We start from the raw sequence: 17780 nt of genomic DNA, 5'->3' as shown, positions 1-17780 counted from the left end.
GCCACCGCCTCAACTCCCCGCCAGGGGCGCAGCCGCGCGGACCAGCAGACGATGTTCGAATGCGAGCATTCACATTGCTGTTTTGAAAGCCCGTTCTAAACTTTTAATCACTTGGAGACAAAACGTATACCAACCTGGGTTGGTATACGTTTTGTCTCCGCAGCCGGAAGTCTTGCAAATCACACAATCATCGAATTCGCAATTAGAGCCGTAGATTTTCTTTTAACATACCTGCACTTACCAACTTCAGTCATTCAACCTACACGTGTTGAATCCTTGCCTCCTTCTAATTTCCAGGAAATAATTGCAGTTACCATATTCTTACAATTACAATGATATATTCTCAAAATACGATACAAAAATACAGATATGACACAGAGAAAAGTACTGTAGCTGAGTGCCACACTGGATAGAGCCACAAAACTTCCCAAATGTGGGATAATACATTATATATACACAAATCAGATTCAACCAACAACAATGAAAACACCGAAGAAAGAAGACACGTGATTTCTGGTTACCTGATCAAAGCAACTTGATTACAAGTTCCTATTTCCTAATCTGCAGAATTGAAAGCTTGATTACTTAGATGAAAAATTGAATGCTCTCGTTGCACCTCTCCTCCTCCAATTATCGGCCTATGCTATCCTGGGCAGAGGGACCCTGTTGAACTCTGCATGTCAGCTACAAATTTCTAGCTATTTCCATATTTTGTAAGAGAGGAGTATGGACCAGGGAAGGGTAACGGACATATTTTCGTTACCATTTCCATTTGCGTTACTGCTATGTGTTTGTTTTCGTTATCAGCTTCCGATATCAGACTTTCAGTTTTGTTTCCGTTACTGTTTCCGGTAATGGAAAGGCTGTTACAGAGCTGCGGGGGACATCCAGTCCGGCTATGTCAGCACCCTGTTTTGCCCAAATGCTGCTTCGGTGTCACACGTACACACTGCACATGTACTTTTACATCATTGGGATATGCACATCTTGCAAGATTTTTTTTTTTAATGTAGGAACAGGTCTTCAGTCTTCACTCACCCCGAGTCCAACAACTCAAGACGGGCATAACCTTCATCCAACGTCGCATTCATAAGTGGACGCTCTCAGTAGTGAGTAATACTGCCATAGCCACGGTGAAATGAAAAAAAGGAAAAATCAAATAACTAAAAATCGTGGGCTGTCATCCTCGTGGGTGGAGTATAGTCATGTGTCGTTGTCAAGGACTGGGACGATGTAAGCGAAGAATGCACCCTCGAGATCCAATAGTGCGCTTTGTCTCCATGCTCACGCATAGTATTTACAGCATTACAGGGAATGGAGTAATAAAAATACAAAAATAAAATGGAAAGTTACTAAAATGTCATCGCACAACGGGAATAGTCATTACCAGAATTCAATACCGGATGATAATTTTCGTTTCAGTTTCTTTTTCCGGTAATGGAGGACCGTGGTATGCGTTTCCATTTTCATTACCATGTCCAATTTTGGTAATATATCGTTTCTGTTTCTGCTACCATTACCGTTACCCTTCTCTGGTATGGACAGCCATCTTTTCTTTCTCAAATCAATAATACGTTTGAAAAGAACACATTTAGGTTGACGTAACAGTGTAGTCCTACTGGATAAAAACCAGCAATAGAACACATTTAAATTAAGAGAAAAATACATCACGTACATCACAGGAAACGTATCCTTCATAGTTGATGAGAATACCTGTACAAAACTCCTCTGTCCCCTTCCTCTTTGAAGCTCAAGGTACATCATTAAATGACATAATGCTGGCAATCTATTCATGCTTATAGTACATGGCACATGCATCACATGTCTCAGTTTAGCGAGCAGCACCTGAGTAACAGCAATGGATCAACTCCACTGCATCATTTGAAATAACTGAAATCTTAAATTTGCAAAACTGCAGTAGCATTATGTACCATAAATTGGTAGAAATTACTGATGTGCCATGATTGGTATTGTAAGGGAACATGGAATTCCTTGGGCTGCCAGTAGAATTCCATAACGGGATACAGGGCCAAGAGCTTTCCTCACCTAAAACATACATCATTAGCCCCCCCTTCTTTTTTTGTCATGCACAGCTGACCCCTCCTCCATATTTTTCCTCTCACTCTCTATTCATCCTGATATCGCTGCAGACCACTATCTGTGAATTTGTTCAGGCTTGTGACCGTCACCGTGGAGGCAAATGAACAGACAAAGAAATCGGTAACATCACAAAATCCAGAATAGGCCACACCATTCCAAGACATACTGTGTGTTGCACCTGAGCAGTTACATTGCTGTGCATCACTTCAAGTGGCACTGTCTGAGCAATGTGCACATTCCAATTAAGTTTCCTTGTGAGAAAAACCATCTGCTCTTCAAGCATACAAAGTTATGGCTGGACTCCGGTGCTAAAAAATAAAGCGCACCTCAAGCACACTAACATGCTTGATGTGCAAATTTTAAACAACACATTTTCTATTAAATTTTATTACTGTGCTTTAACCGATGTCCGGACACACAGCATTTAGCAACAAACTGTTGCTGAGGTAACTGCTCTCTCTCTAAACTGATGCAATTATGTATCACTTACAACAGTACATGTAGTATTGCAAGCCACTGGCACTGTACTACACCATATTAGACACAAGCAGTACTACAGTAGGAAAGAGCGCATCTCACACTAAAGTATATCAGGTACAGAGTTTTATCTCACTCTCCCTGTCTATCTATACAGTATAATGTCATAAAGACAGCATGGTCCAGATATCAACGACACGTGCCACACAAATGTATGGCACTTACTATATTTGTGTCCAGTTTATGGTAAAAATCAAACAGTGGCCGTAGGTCAGCGCACAACCAGTCTGGTTGCCCAGCAACCTCAGTACAATGGCTATCGTTACATCGACGAAATCCTGCTTTATCTTCTGTGTGTCTGTGAATGGGGACGTGTAACTGTGATACACAATTATGAATTTACGTAGTTCGAAGAGTACCATTAGCATCAGATATTAAAAATTGCACGCTGATACTGGATTGTCAACTGTCTCGCAGAGTTCCAGTAACGTAACAGATTTCGTGCAGTTGTTGCAAGCAGTTCGCTAAGCTAAGAGTACTGCAAGAGAAAAGGTGGTGCAGTCAAGCAGATTTCCTATCCAACTCATCATTTCATATATTCACTCAACTGGACTATATTTCTTTTCCAGGCTTTCCGGTCAACACGTGCGGGAAGGTGAAAGGTTGTAGTACACAATGTACCACGCCACTATGCACTGTATGTTGAGCCCAAATCACAGCATTTCGGCAGACTCAGTAATAAGCCTCTGCCCGTTGCTCTGAGACTCTCAATTTGATCACATCGGATGTCAGATATTTGTGCATACGAGGTGACATAATACGTGGTGGCCGGAAGTTCGGGACATCAACTGAATCGAGTTACGTCGTGGTACAACCTGATGCAATTGTACCTCTCAGAGCACCTCCTGAAAAGTGGTCCTGCTACGCACATCTTCCAAGTAGCACGTCTGCATCCATACTGGCAGACGACACAAACCGGCGATCAAATCAAAATGCAAGTCATGCAGTTAGCGTCTACATCATTCTATACAGGTTGTCCCAGAAAACGTGTCATTGAATTATAATAAAAGCTACGACACCTAGAATCATGCGGCCAACAGCATTTGTTCTTATTAGGTTTTTGCCACCTCCTAATGTGAATGTCATGTACTCCAAGTTTAATTATGTAAATATTTGCGAACTCAACTCGGAAATTTGCCAAGTAAAGATCACTTTTTTACCCCACCAATATGAAGAGCGTGCCGAATTCCCCCACATTCATGATAATTCACAGTGATATTCACGAGCTATCCCATCGAAAAAAATAGCCGAATATCATGCTTTTTGGGGCACCGGACCATATGCGCGATGACTTTTTGAGCGCAATCGCTCTCAGTGCGACGAAAGGAGGTTCCGAAGCCAGCCCACAGAGTGATAGTAGAAAAAGTAACAGTTCCTAAAATTGGGAGAGGGAAAGCATTATCCCAGCGAAAGTCGGACGTGATAAGCCGTGCCTGTTTTATCTCTTTCTGCAATGTCGGGGAGGGCTGGGTTTCCAACCTCGTTTCGTCGGACTGACAAAGATTGCGCTGAAAAATTCATCGTGCGCTATTCTGTGCGACCTCCGTAGAGCATGATGTTTGGCTATTTTTCGCGATGGGATAGCTCCTGAATATCCCTGTCAATTATCATTAATTTGACTAAATTAGACACGCTCTTCACATTGGTGGGGTAAAAAAGTAACCTTTACTAGGCAAATTTCCGACTTAAGCTCACAAAAATTTACATATTTAAACTTATGTTACACGGCATTCACATGAGGAGGTGGCAAAAACCCAGTAAGAACAAATGCCATTGACCGCATGACTCTAGGTGGTGTAGTTTTTTATTATAATTCAATGACACGTTTTCTGGGACACCCTGTAGACATCGATACAGAGAAATAGGAAGTAAAAAGAGTTAGCTTTGGGAAATTGATAACTCTTCCACCAACACGGCAACAGTGGGAATCTCACGGGTCGCGAAACACATCACATGCACCGTACATGGCACTGTAACGGGGGAAGAAATACCGTGAACAAGGGTCGACTCAAACACCCGACTCCACAAGCTCCGACTGTTAGTCGGACTCTGACTCCGTGAGGTCACGGTCCTGTAGTCCTTCCTGTAGTTCCAGGATATGATCAACAGGGTGAGGTCGCCCGTCCTTGCCGACCCTCATGGGTTTCAGAACACCACCCCTGCACACATCGTGGGTCACTTGCATGTGGATGTTTTACACACACTGGTGGTGTGTGGAGCAAGTACTACAACAAAAGGTAAAAAAGCTGTTGCTGTTTGTACCTTGTGAGTTTGTCCATCATATTGACTAGCTGCATGGCTTCATACTCCTTCTGCTCCTCAGTCATGCCTTCCAAGGGGTTAGGATGGGGCTCTTCGTAACAGCCCAGCACTGGGTTGATCCTGAAATATTGTTTCTCTTGTACGAGGAGCTAGTTGCTCGGGCAACATTTATTTATTTATTTATTTAATATAACCTCAAAGGCCCGAGGGCATTACATGAGGGGTGGACATACATACAGGACATTTGGAAAAAAAAAAAAATTGCGCCTCCAGCTTTTTCAAAAGTGCAAGCCAAGGTGACAACCAGTAGAACGTAACAATGGCTCGACAGGGCCCTGACAGGGCTCGAGCCAATACCCTCCGATTTCTAGTCAGGGATGCTCCCAGTTACATCACATAGGCATGGCTCCCCTCCAAGTTATGTGAATTTCATCCTTGCTTTGGCCCTGGCACTTATGTGTTTGTGTCCTCCCTGGATGGAGCCCTCCTTGGCTAAATTCATGTTACCAAAATTTCTTTTTCTTTCTCTCTTCCCTTTTCTTGGGGACAGAGGGGAAGTTGTGGAAAAAGATCCTCACGTGAGAATACAGGGGAGTAGCAAATACATACAACTACAGCCCACTGTCACAAAAGAAAGTAGTACTATACACTGCATTTTATGCGTAAAATATTACTATAAACACTCTCCACAATATGATTGTACTACTACTACTGCTCATACTAATACTATTCATAAATTGCGACACATACTTATCTTTGTAACGTGCGTACTCCTCGGTGTCGCTGTCTTCCGAGTCACTTGAATAGCTGCCCTGCTTCCCTCGGCCTCCGAGCATCAGGCCACGGTTGGCCAGCAGCCCCGCAGCGTTTCCGTATCCAGTGTACTTGATGAGGCGTCCCACTAGAATGGCGAATAAAACCGATAAATGTCACGTTGTACTTCCTAAAATATGTGCCAAGAACAATGTGTAGTAATAAATGTTCACTGACCTTTTTCTTTGCAAAGGACAAAAAGGAGGTCAGCTACCAGGTTTTTGACGTCTGTGTTTGGTGACGTCATCAGGCGCACCAGTCTGAAAGTGAGAGAAAGAGGGCACAAGGGGAAAGGGAAAGCACAACATGAGTTCGTTCATGCAGCAGTTTTAAGGGGTAATCACTTCTTCAGAAGTCTATGGACGATTTTCGATCGCACAAGACACGTGAGCGCTTTAAACTATCACCTTAAGATTGGTACTGGCGTGTTCTCTTAGCTTCTCTCTAGTCAATGACGTATTTTTTAGGGGACAAGGTTGAGCCGTTGATTTTTAATAACTTAAAGTTTGGCGCATCTCGAACATGTGCTGCCATCTCGACAGAGTGTCGCACACTAAAATGTTTGCAAATTCAGGCTCAATACAAATCAACGGATAGTCCTGGAATTCTACAAAAAGTGTCATTGACGAGGGTAAAGCAAGGAGAACACGAAAGTGCTTCTGTTTTTACAACATTTCATGCCGTTTGTGAGTGGTGTGCAAACAAACTTTCTCTGTTGTCTTGCGCAGAAGTGATTCCGCCTTAAAGCGAAGTCAAACTGGGTAGTTGGTAGACGAGGACAGACGCTGAGACTTCAAAGCGGAGACCAGTCATGTGTGAGTTACTGTTAAAAGGTAACTGCTAAGTTATAGTAACAGCTTTGTGAAAACAGTAACTGAGTTAGTTACTTTCTTAGCTAGTTTAGCTAACTAGCTAGCTTAACCAGCTTCTGAAAAGAATAACTTAATAACAGTAAATTAACTGCAGCTGTGATTAACTGTAGCCAACGTTACTACATTAAGCTAACTTAGTTACGTTACAGTTACTTTTTAAGAAGCAAAATCTGAACACCGTACAACACTCAAAAACCTTATTTTTAATTTTAAAGGAGCAACGAGGTTACATTTAATGTGGCTCTAAACCCTGTCCCATCCACCAAGCTATTCGTCGGGAGTCACCATGAAAAATATTTTCGTTCTGCAGTGTTTCCAAAAGTCCCTGTGCCTTTCTTCTCAGCTCATGCTCTGCTTATACTAGGGGTGTGCGAATATTCGAGTTCTCGAATTCGAATCGAATATGAAACGCTCGAACTATTCGATTCGCGAATCGAATATCCAGTATTCGATTTTTCGAATATTCGACTATTCCGCAAATATGAACGACACAACCCGAAAGTGGGCTTCACCTGATGCTTCTGTGCACGAGGAGAAGCCTGCTTTACAAAAATGCCCTTGCTGCAGGACCAACACAGGCGGGACGGTGTTTAGTTTAAGATAACGTTATCCAAAGTTAGTTTTGTAGACATCGTCTGTGGAAGGGGCGGCGCCCCTCCCACATGCAGTTTAGCAGTGCCGACGAGGGACTTTGATTTATTATTATTATTATTATTCATGATACCCCAAAGGCCCTTGCAGGCATTACATGGGGGGTGGGGAAAGAAAACAGTCAGCAACTATCGACTAAGCAAAATCAAATAATGATAACTACATATATACAAACAAACAACTTCGTGAAGGCACACAACTATCAATATAAGGAGAAAAAAGTTTAGTGGAGGCACACACAAGCAGAAGATAAAAAGCAGGTAACACACCAACCAGTGGTTCGCACTCGTGAGTATGGAAGCTAATTAGTAAGGGACCTGTGGAATAACGAGTGATCGGTGATATCAGCTATCTGAGAAGGGAGACTGTTCCAGTCAATAGCAGATTTGCAACAGAAGGACTTCGAGTAGATATTTGTGCGGCACTCGAATCTGTTGACCTTGAAATGGTGATCAAAGCGGGGGAAGATAACTGAGGAACGGGAGAACGGGGGGATATCAGATGGGAAATTATGGATGAATCGGTGAAAGAGCAATAACCTGGCAACAAGCCGACGTTTATCCAGGCTGGTAAGGTTGAGTTGTTGTTTGATGGATGATACAGAAGAATCCCGCGAGAAATCAGCAACAATGAATCTAGCAGCTCGGTTTTGAACCGCTTCAAGTGATAGTGATAAGTAAAGTTGGGATGGATCCCATATGGCAGATGCATATTCCAACTTGGACCGGACTAAAGACGTATAGGCGAGTTTCTTGAGATGACGAGGAGCCGATTTTAAGTTTCTTCTAAGAAAGCCCAATGATCGGCTAGCGTTCCTGATGATCAGTTCAATGTGGCGACTCCATGATAGGTCGTGCGACAGAAGGACACCAAGATATTTGTAGGTTTCGACTTTAGCCAATGGGTTAATACCCAGTATGTAGGAAGACGTGAAGGCATGGGAGGAACTACGGCGGAGGAAGGAGATGAACTTACATTTTTCTAGGTTAAGTGGCATCCTCCATGTCGTGCACCAGGTGTGGATTAAGGAAAGATCGTGTTGTAAGGCTATCTGATCGGAGGTTGACGAGATTTTACGGTATACGACGCAGTCGTCTGCAAATAGCCGTACTAATGAAGAGAGCTGGTCCGGGAGATCATTAATATATATTAAAAAAAGAAGTGGCCCAAGTACAGAACCCTGAGGTACACCCGATGTAACCGGAAAGGGGTCAGAACTGGTACCACTACAAGATACGAACGACGTCCGGTTCGAGAGGAACTCACGAATCCAATTAAATAACCTAGGATCAATGTTAGTAGCGTACAACTTCTGAAGGAGATAGTTATGGGGTACTCTGTCGAAAGCTTTCTGGAAATCGAGAAAAACCGCGTCAGTTTGTAAGGAAGTGTCAGCATTAAGGAAAAGGTCATGGGTGAAGCATGCTAATTGTGTCTCGCAAGAGCGCTGCCTGCGAAAGCCATGTTGAAGAGGGTAAAAGAAGGAGTTATGCTCAAGTGTTTTTGCGACATGGGAAGAAACTATATGTTCTAGAATCTTGCAGCAAACGCTCGTCAGTGTAATTGGTCTGTAATTAATGGCCTGTGTACTGCTACCTGATTTGTAGACTGGGATGATTTTGCCCACTTTCCAATCATTTGGTAAACTTGATTCTTGGATTGACTGAGTAAAAATGTAAGCTAAAATGACACTCGATATGTGCTTCGTCATAATTAAGATTTTAGCACTAATCTCATCAGGACCAGAGCTAGCAGAGGGCTTCAATGACTCAATTATTTTGCAGATTCCATTAGCCACAATTTCGGGAAAAGCCACAGTGGTGATTTCTCTTCGCGCTACGTGTGCTTCACAATTTAGGTCACAACTGGAGTAAACAGCTGAGAAGGATGAAGCGAAAGCTGTGGAAGTTTCGGCGATTGAGACAGCATTCCCTGCAGGGTCCGTCAAATGGATATTTTCATCCTTTTTAGGGGACAATACTTTCCAGAATTTTCTAGGGTTGTTGGTAAGGAGGGAAGGGAGATCGTGATTAAAATATTTCTTTTTAGCATCTTTTAGTGCGGACTTGTATCTGGCAGCGCAAGAGCGATAGGCCGACCATGAGTGAGCACTGTTGCTCGTCTTTGCTCTTTTAAATTTGATGTCTGTGAGGTTGCCTTTAAAAGGTTAGGACTCTTGAATAATGACTACAGCCCACGAACAAGAAGGGTGTCTCAAAGATGTCCTTTGCATCTAAAATTTCAGTAGTGCAACTTCCTAGGTCGAGTGCAAAGAAACTAAAAGGTGTTCATGACAAAGCTGAGGCAGGATGCCAATTCGTTTGTTTTACAAATGGCCTGTGGTTGTCTGAAACAATTACAGCCTCATCCGTATAATATGCTACTGCCTGGCATAAAATTTTGAAATGAAGGTAACCACTCCAGTAAGTGTAGGCTCACCTGAAAAACAGGAAGCACTCCCATGTAAGGGCTTTGAACAGAAGAATTGCATGTCTCTCTTGTGGCAGTTAATGCTAGAAAAATTACACTAAAGGCATGGGCTACGAAATGGAAAGTTTTAGTCACATATTGAAAATTTTGCACGAATATTCGATATTCGATTCGGTATTCGGAATTTTTTCCCCCATGCGATTCGATATTCGATTCGACGTGAAATATTCGGATTCGCACACCCCTAGCTTATACCCAATGCTGTCACACAATGTTTCTTGTTTGTAGCTACCAGGTGCCATTTCTGCACCAACTAAAGACGACTGTAGAATTCCAATCACTGCTGTCACTGCTCCCCATCAAAAGCCTAATTTCTGGGGAGGTACTTGCCCCTCTCTTCATTATTTGGGCCCTTCTGTGGGACGAGGAACCAAAATATGCAGCAAAGAACATCTCACTTGTTTCGGAGCTCGCTGCCCTCTTCGGGACGGTTCTTAACATCTTTTAGTGGCGGTAAAATCTGCGCAGAAAATAAGAAAGATATTACGCGGTGTTACAAAGTGTCCTCCTTTTTGCGGCTCGATGTACATACTACAAGTTCACTGCACAAAATTTACATGCACGCACAAATGCTCTAAATGTGCACGTACCTTGGAGCGCAAATACTTGCGAACGATGGCATTTCCTCTTGCACATTCCGTCAAGCAGTGCAATATTGGCGAAAGGCTCTGAGACTGATTCTTGAGAGACGACTGAAGGTAAGAGTAACAGTTAATTATACAGCAGACCGTAGAAGGCCAAATGAAATCTTACAGTGTCCAAGCGCTTCTCTAAGTAGTCTAAAAGAGCATTAACCGCTTCGATGTTGAACCCTTCGTACTCCAGTCCTTCGTTGCCATCTCCGTGGCCCGGCGACAGAAGTTCCTCGTAGGTGGAGCGGGGCATGTTGGACAGGACATGTACCACTTGCCTGATCAACATATAATTTTTGTTCATGTTTTTTTGTATGTACAATTGTAGCTCTCAATTTGGAAAGGGAAAATACTTCTTCATCATCATCATTAGCTGAATCAGGAAGACTCACCCACACACTTCGTCCTTCTTTTCCAGGTCATCTATGTCACACAAGAGCAGGTCATGGAGGATCCCTACCAGGCGCTGGAAGTGCACCTCATCTTCCTGCATAACATTATTAAAAAAATTAAAAGCACAAAACGCTAGATGGTAATTCGTACTCTCTCTCTCTCTTTCTTTTTTTTCTTTTCTATTCATTATTCCAAACATGTGTCAAACAGAGTAATATACAGTCACGTCTCGCTTGTCCGGACACCTCGGAAGCCCTCCCTTTGCGTCCGGATAACGAATTTCTGGATAAGCGAATTCCAGCAAATTTTTCAGGGAACCCGAAAATTTAGGAGACCTCCTCATTGCTCCTGAACAAAGAAAACAGGGAAAAGATCGTCCCTGGTGTCCTTTACCTCAAAAAGTACCTCAAAAAGGCACCAGCTGTGTCACCCCGCTGTAGGTTTGCTATAGTGCCATTTCTCTTTTTCCAGAAGGATGTTGTAGATGGTGGACATCCCCGAATCAATGACCATGTTCGATCATGAGACCGAACATGCTTGGACATTCGAGGTTCACATACGGATCTCTTGTGCACAGTGGATACAGGACACCTCTTCAACTTCTCACCTACTATCTCTACTGTGTGTTCGCACACGTCAGAGGGGAGTGACCTCTGAGGAAAGGCGAGCCAAACAGTAAACAAGACCCCGACGAGATGTCACCCTTTCTCCGGAACAATGCAAACGCAGCACATGCCAAGGACAGAGGCCGTAGACACACTTCCGAATAAGTGAATCAGAATGCTGTAGGTTCTCGAACATTGGTCCCCGTACTCGCTGTCTGGATATGGATAACAAATTCCGGATAACTGAGACAAAAGCCAATGGTAGCAGGTTCGTTCCCAGTATCATATGCCGGATAGAGTTTTCCGGATACGGATATCAAATTCTGTATATCTAGAGCCTGAAGTTTTCGGGAAATATTTTTTTCTAAATTCGGAGGGTATAAATCGGGTAAATAAACATGTGCTCTAAATTTATGCGAATTCGGGTGGAAAAACTTCCAGTATGCTAAATTTGGTGAGGAAACAGGCTCAGTTACTCAAACTAACTGTACGGGTATGGTGCAAACGGTGATGCAACTGAATTTGCTGCCAAACAAGTTAGTGTGCATTCCTACGGACTTCTCAGTGAGGGCAATTTGCCGTGTAAGAATCGGGTTTCACCCTAAAGAGGCAACCTTCAATTCAGAGTGCATATTCGGGGAAGAATCGGGTTAAACCCTAAAACTTCAGGCTCTATGTATAACCGAGACAAAAACAAACGGAAGTAGGTTAGTTCCCGATAAAGTAGTCCGGATAAAGGGTTTTCCGGATACGGATATCGAATTCCGTACAACTAAGACAAAAGTCAATGGTAGTAGGTTAGTTCCCGATAAAGTAGTCCGGATAAAGGGTTTTCCGGATACAGATATCGAATTTCGTACAACTAAGACAAAAGTCAATGGTAGTAAGTTAGTTCCCGATAAAGTAGTCCGGATAAAGGGTTTTCCGGATACAGATATCGAATTCCGTACAACTAAGACAAAAGTCAATGGTAGTAGGTTAGTTCCCGATAAAGTAGTCCGGATAAATGGTTTTCCGGATACGGATATCAAATTCCGTACAACTAAGACAAAAGTCAACGGCAGTAGGTTTGTTTCCGGTAACGTAGTGCGGATAAAGGGTTTTCCGGATACGGATATCAAATTCCGTACAACTAAGACAAAAGTCAATGGTAGTAGGTTCGTGCCCGGTAATGTAGTACAGATAAAGTGTTTTCCGGATACGTATATCAAATTCCGTACAACTAAGACCAAAGTCAACGGCAGTAGGTTTGTTTCCGGTAATGTAGTGCGGATAAAAGGTTTTCCGGATACGGATATCAAATCCCGTACAACTAAGAGAAAAGTCAACGGCAGTAGGTTTGTTTCCGGTAATGTAGTGCGGATAAAGGGTTTTCCGGATACGGATATCAAATTCCGTACAACTAAGACAAAAGTCAATGGTAGTAGGTTAGTTCCCGATAAAGTAGTCCGGATAAATGGTTTTCCGGATATGGATATCAAATTCCGTACAACTAAGACAAAAGTCAACGGCAGTAGGTTTGTTTCCGGTAACGTAGTGCGGATAAAGGGTTTTCCGGATACGGATATCAAATTCCGTACAACTAAGACAAAAGTCAATGGTAGTAGGTACGTGCCCGGTAATGTAGTACAGATAAAGTGTTTTCCGGATACGTATATCAAATTCCGTACAACTAAGAAAAAAGTCAACGGCAGTAGGTTTGTTTCCGGTAATGTAGTGCAGATAAAGGGTTTTCCGGATACGGATATCAAATCCCGTACAACTAAGAGAAAAGTCAACGGCAGTAGGTTTGTTTCCGGTAATGTAGTGCGGATAAAGGGTTTTCCGGATACGGATATCAAATTCCGTACAACTAAGACAAAAGTCAATGGTAGTAGGTTCGTGCCCAGTAATGTAGTACAGATAAAGTGTTTTCCGGATACGGATATCAAATTCCGTACAACTAAGACAAAAGTCAATGGCAGTAGGTTTGTTTCCGGTAATGTAGTGCGGATAAAGGGTTTTCCGGATACGGATATCAAATTCCGTACAACTAAGACACAAGTTAATGGTAGTAGGTTCGTGCCCGGTAATGTAGTACAGATAAAGTGTTTTCCGGATACGGATATCAAATTCCGTACAACTAAGACAAAAGTCAATGGTAGTAGGTTCGTGCCCAGTAATGTAGTACAGATAAAGTGTTTTACGGATACGAATATATAAATTCCGTACAACTAAGACAAAAGTCAACGGCAGTAGGTTTGTCAGTAATGTAGTGCAGATAAAGGGTTTTCCGGATACAGATATCGAATTCCGTACAACTAAGACAAAAGTCAATGGTAGTAGGTTTGTTTCCGGTAATGTTGTGCAGATAAAGGGTTTTCCGGATACGGATATCAAATTCCGTACAACTAAGACAAAAGTAAACGGCAGTAGGTTTGTTTCCGGTAATGTAGTGCGGATAAAGGGTTTTCCGGATACGGATATCAAATTCCGTACAACTAAGACAAAAGTCAACGGAAGTACGTTTGTTTCCGGTAGTGTAATGTGGATAAAGGGTTTTCCGGATACGGATATCAAATTCCGTACAACTAAGACAAAAGTCAATGGTAGTAGGTTCGTGCCCGGTAATGTAGTACAGATAAAGTGTTTTCCGGATACGGATATCAAATTCCGTACAACTAAGACAAAAGTCAACGGCAGTAGGTTTGTTTCCAGTAATGTTGTGCGGATAAAGGGTTTTCCGGATACGGATATCAAATTCCGTACAACTAAGACAAAAGTCAACGGCAGTAGGTTTGTTTCCAGAAATGTTGTGCGGATAAAGGGTTTTCCGGATACGGATATCAAATTCCGTACAACTAAGACAAGAGTCAATGGTAGTAGGTTCGTTCCCGGTAACGCAGACTGAATAAAGGGTTTCCCGGATACGGATATCAAATTCCGTACAACTAAGACAAAAGTCAACGGCAGTAGGTTTGTTTCCGGTAATGTAGTGCAGATAAAGGGTTTTCCGGATACGGATATCAAATTCCGTTCAACTAAGACAAAAGTTAATGGTAGTAGGTTCGTGCCCGGTAATGTAGTACAGATAAAGTGTTTTCCGGATACGGATATCAAATTCCGTACAACTAAGACAAAAGTCAATGGCAGTAGGTTTGTTTCCGGTAATGTAGTACAGATAAAGTGTTTTCCGGATACGGATATCAAATTCCGTACAACTAAGACAAAAGTCAACGGCAGTAGGTTTGTTTCCGGTAACACGGTCTGAATAAAGGGTTTCCCGGATATCGGATTCCGTATAACTGAGACAAAAGTCAACAGTAGTAGGTTCGTTCCCGGTAATGTAGTCCAGATAAAGGGTTTTCAGTTCAAAGCACAATCCTCCTCTGTGTTTTCAACTCCCGACGATGCAAAGCGTAAGTACGCTTCGCATAGTCGGGAGTCGGGAACACGGAGGATGAGGGCCCGCGCGGATAACGTCGTTGTCCTTGTCTTGCTTTCAGAACGACTGACCTAGATAGCACTGTTTGTCTTGGCATTTAAGGTGGTTCTTGTGCTTGCTCGACGTAACATGGGTAACTATGTCGGGCAACCCTCCACCCGGAATGCTGATGTCGCAGTTGTAAACTGAACACATGGTGCCCTTCCTCACGCATCCCAATTCATCTGCGTATTGCTTCAGAAACACGTGAAGATACTTGTTTCGCTTACACGGAGCCATGATGTGCAATATGCAATATGTGGAAACAGTGCAAAGGCACCTTTGTCGCATGGAGGACTTGGCATGGAGGAAATGCCCGGAAACTAGAAGTGCTAGAAATAGATTCATAACCCTTGAACTCCGTAACATAGAGGCTCCAGAAAGAGGCAGCGATGACGATGGCAATCGGGCTGGTATTGGATTGAGGCATACGTGTGGCCAGAGAAAAAGCAGTAGCTTGAGATAAAGAGGGTGAAACTGCATTTTCCGGGAGATCTGCTTCTCAGTCGTACAATCGTACAAACCGGTCTGAATCCAGGAGTCTCACGAATGAATCGGGAGAGTTGGCAGGTATGTATTTGATGTCACTGTGTGGCACTGAAAAAAATGTCATTCTCTGGGAATGACATTCAATTTTCAGTGTGACATGGGTATAACTTCTATAGAACATATTTCTCAACAAAGGTACCTCATCCACATTTGTCTTGTCGACGCTGACAGTGAGGTTGAACAGGACCTTGAGGATTTCTGCAGCCAAGAGTGCCTCGTCGTCATCCAGTCTGGGCACAGGTCCCACTGAACCCAGGGATCCACCCAGATCTTGGGGATTTCCACCTTCTGGTGCTGCGATAGGCGGCTGAGGAGCAGCACGCCCCCTTCGACTGAGTCGCCCCCGGGATGGTGGCTGTCTTCCTCCCCTCTCCTCGCTGCCTTTCAAGACAAGGTCAAGCGCCTCACGCAGGTACGTTACTCCGTGCTGCTCCGTACGCAGTCGCGGCCTGAAACATTTTTTTCTTTCCAGGTGAGGGACAGATCTCGTATATATTAATACAAAATGTGTACAGTGTCAGTTGTAGGTCACGGAGATTTCAAACTGCCGCTTAAACATGCACTGGTACGTGACTTTATGGGTTACGGGCCTCTGTGGATTATCAACAGAAATGGTGTAACTACATCACATTGTACACAGAAACCTTGCACTTATTAGTGAAGTGTAAATAATCACCTGATGTCCGCACACAGTGCAGTCAGCAAAAACAACATCCGCATGTCGAAATACTGTAAAGAAAAACGTTTTAAAACGAGACATTTTACCATTTTAAAATAAAAGCACGAATGTAACGAGTGCCGAGGAAGTAGTTGACAGGACACGGCTCTTACCAACAACAAAGAAACAAACTGCAAGCAGGCTGGTGTAGAGTATTTACTGAACTTCTACAGTCCTTGTTTCGTTTGCGTTTTTGTTTGAACAGGAATCAGTACCAACTAGCCACCTTTCGTAGCCGAATTGCTTGTATTAATGAGTACAAAATCACATTACTGTGGCTGCAAAAAATTTGTCAAGAACTACATAAGCTCTTACTTTGACATCGTGAGGAATACTGGGGCTGCTGTAGAGCTTCAGACGCAGCATGACACCGTCAACACATCCATTTGTGCTAAAGCATAAAAAGAAACCATCAAAATGCTTAAATGCACCACGTTACAGGTTTGATTCTAGGCCTACCTGCAGATCCTCTGTACCACGGGGCTGTTAAAAATTAGATTACACAGTGTCTTCTGTGCTTCGACGATTACTGTAATGAGTAAGCGTTTTAATAATCTAAATAATCGGACATTCTCGCAGGTGTCTACCGTGAGCTTTCTCCGCTTTAAACCCTTCCTCGATGATTTCTTCTTCCTGAACTATAAGCTCGGCGATGCGACTCAGGGAGTCGAGGACGTCTTTGGTGAAGACGTCTTCCAGGTGTTTCTTATCGCGACTGAGAACACGGAGTGCTTCTAAGCACGCAATGTGACAGGATTCATCAGCTGGTTGTCTCAGGATCTTTAGCAGGACTGATACGAAGAGCTGGAAAAGGGCACGCGAATATATGCGTTACTCTTCCGACTGCACTTCTCGGCTGTCAGCTGAATATAGTTGTCAAGTGGCAGGCACTTGCCCAGCTTTTACCTTTCTTTGCGATACTTCAAAAGTGGGAAATGTGAACACCTTTGCATTCTGTAAGAGCAAAGCATCATCAGTTCTCTCATGTTATGACAAGTTCGGAAAATTGGATCGTTTGTTCAATGGAGAGCTTGAGGTACAACTCTCCAAATTTAAATAGCAATTCGACGATTTTGCTGTTGTCTGCACGAAAATATCGTTTTTCTTTTCTTATTCTGCAAAGAAAATAACTTGCCTTTTCGTTGTAAGCGGTTAATATCTTGGTAACTTCGTCGGGCGACACCTTCTGCAGCTGTTCCAACGTATTCGGATCCATCACTAGGAACTACTTGGCGTTTTGACTAGAAATAGTTGTCGTGCCGGAACTTTCTACGAACAGTGCAGTCAGGTGTGATGTCCTGGTACCATCCTTTACAAAACGGAGAACATATCCCTCTTTTTTTGTAGTCAGGAGCCGTGATAGACAACAAGCTTGAACGGCTTGAACAGCAAAGGAGGAGTGACCGCAAAAATCAAATCCAGGTGGCGCAAAAGACGCGTACTCTGCTGCGCATGCGCATACTTTCGGTTTCGATTTTGGTATAGTGGACATAGCGAACACTTTATCCATCCTCAATCCCCGTAACTCGTCTCCATGTTGTGACAGCCAGGCAGTAATGGCAGCAACGTAGTCAGAAAAATATTTCGGAAGGGAATCTACGGAATCTTTACATGAAGGATGAGGACATCGCCCTTGTTGCCCAAGCCTGAGCCGCCTGAGCGATGGGCAGGGCACGTAAACAACACGAAGGCTTC

At 43.2% G+C, this 17780-nt stretch overlaps 1 protein-coding gene across 1 annotated transcript; it reads right to left on the bottom strand.

Annotated features, from left to right (window-relative positions):
• Nucleotides 1–4515: 4515 nt before the first annotated feature.
• Nucleotides 4516–17508, bottom strand: LOC135394096 (synembryn-A-like). Its single transcript, XM_064624597.1, has 15 exons — nt 17221–17508; nt 16992–17039; nt 16673–16889; nt 16545–16614; nt 16401–16476; nt 16044–16096; nt 15507–15816; nt 10750–10844; nt 10479–10635; nt 10316–10417; nt 10124–10185; nt 5890–5972; nt 5650–5800; nt 4900–5019; nt 4516–4796 (listed from the first exon to the last, which is right to left on the bottom strand). The coding sequence occupies exons 1-15, from the start codon at nt 17299–17301 to the stop codon at nt 4676–4678; spliced, it is 1746 nt and encodes a 581-aa protein (XP_064480667.1). The 5' UTR covers nt 17302–17508; the 3' UTR covers nt 4516–4675.
• Nucleotides 17509–17780: the final 272 nt, after the last annotated feature.

Source organism: Ornithodoros turicata, chromosome 5 (genome assembly GCF_037126465.1).
Source record: "Ornithodoros turicata isolate Travis chromosome 5, ASM3712646v1, whole genome shotgun sequence".
Classification (NCBI taxonomy): domain Eukaryota; kingdom Metazoa; phylum Arthropoda; class Arachnida; order Ixodida; family Argasidae; genus Ornithodoros; species Ornithodoros turicata.
The sequence above is the reverse complement of the archived record's forward strand: the minus strand, read 5'-3'. Positions and strand labels throughout refer to the sequence as shown.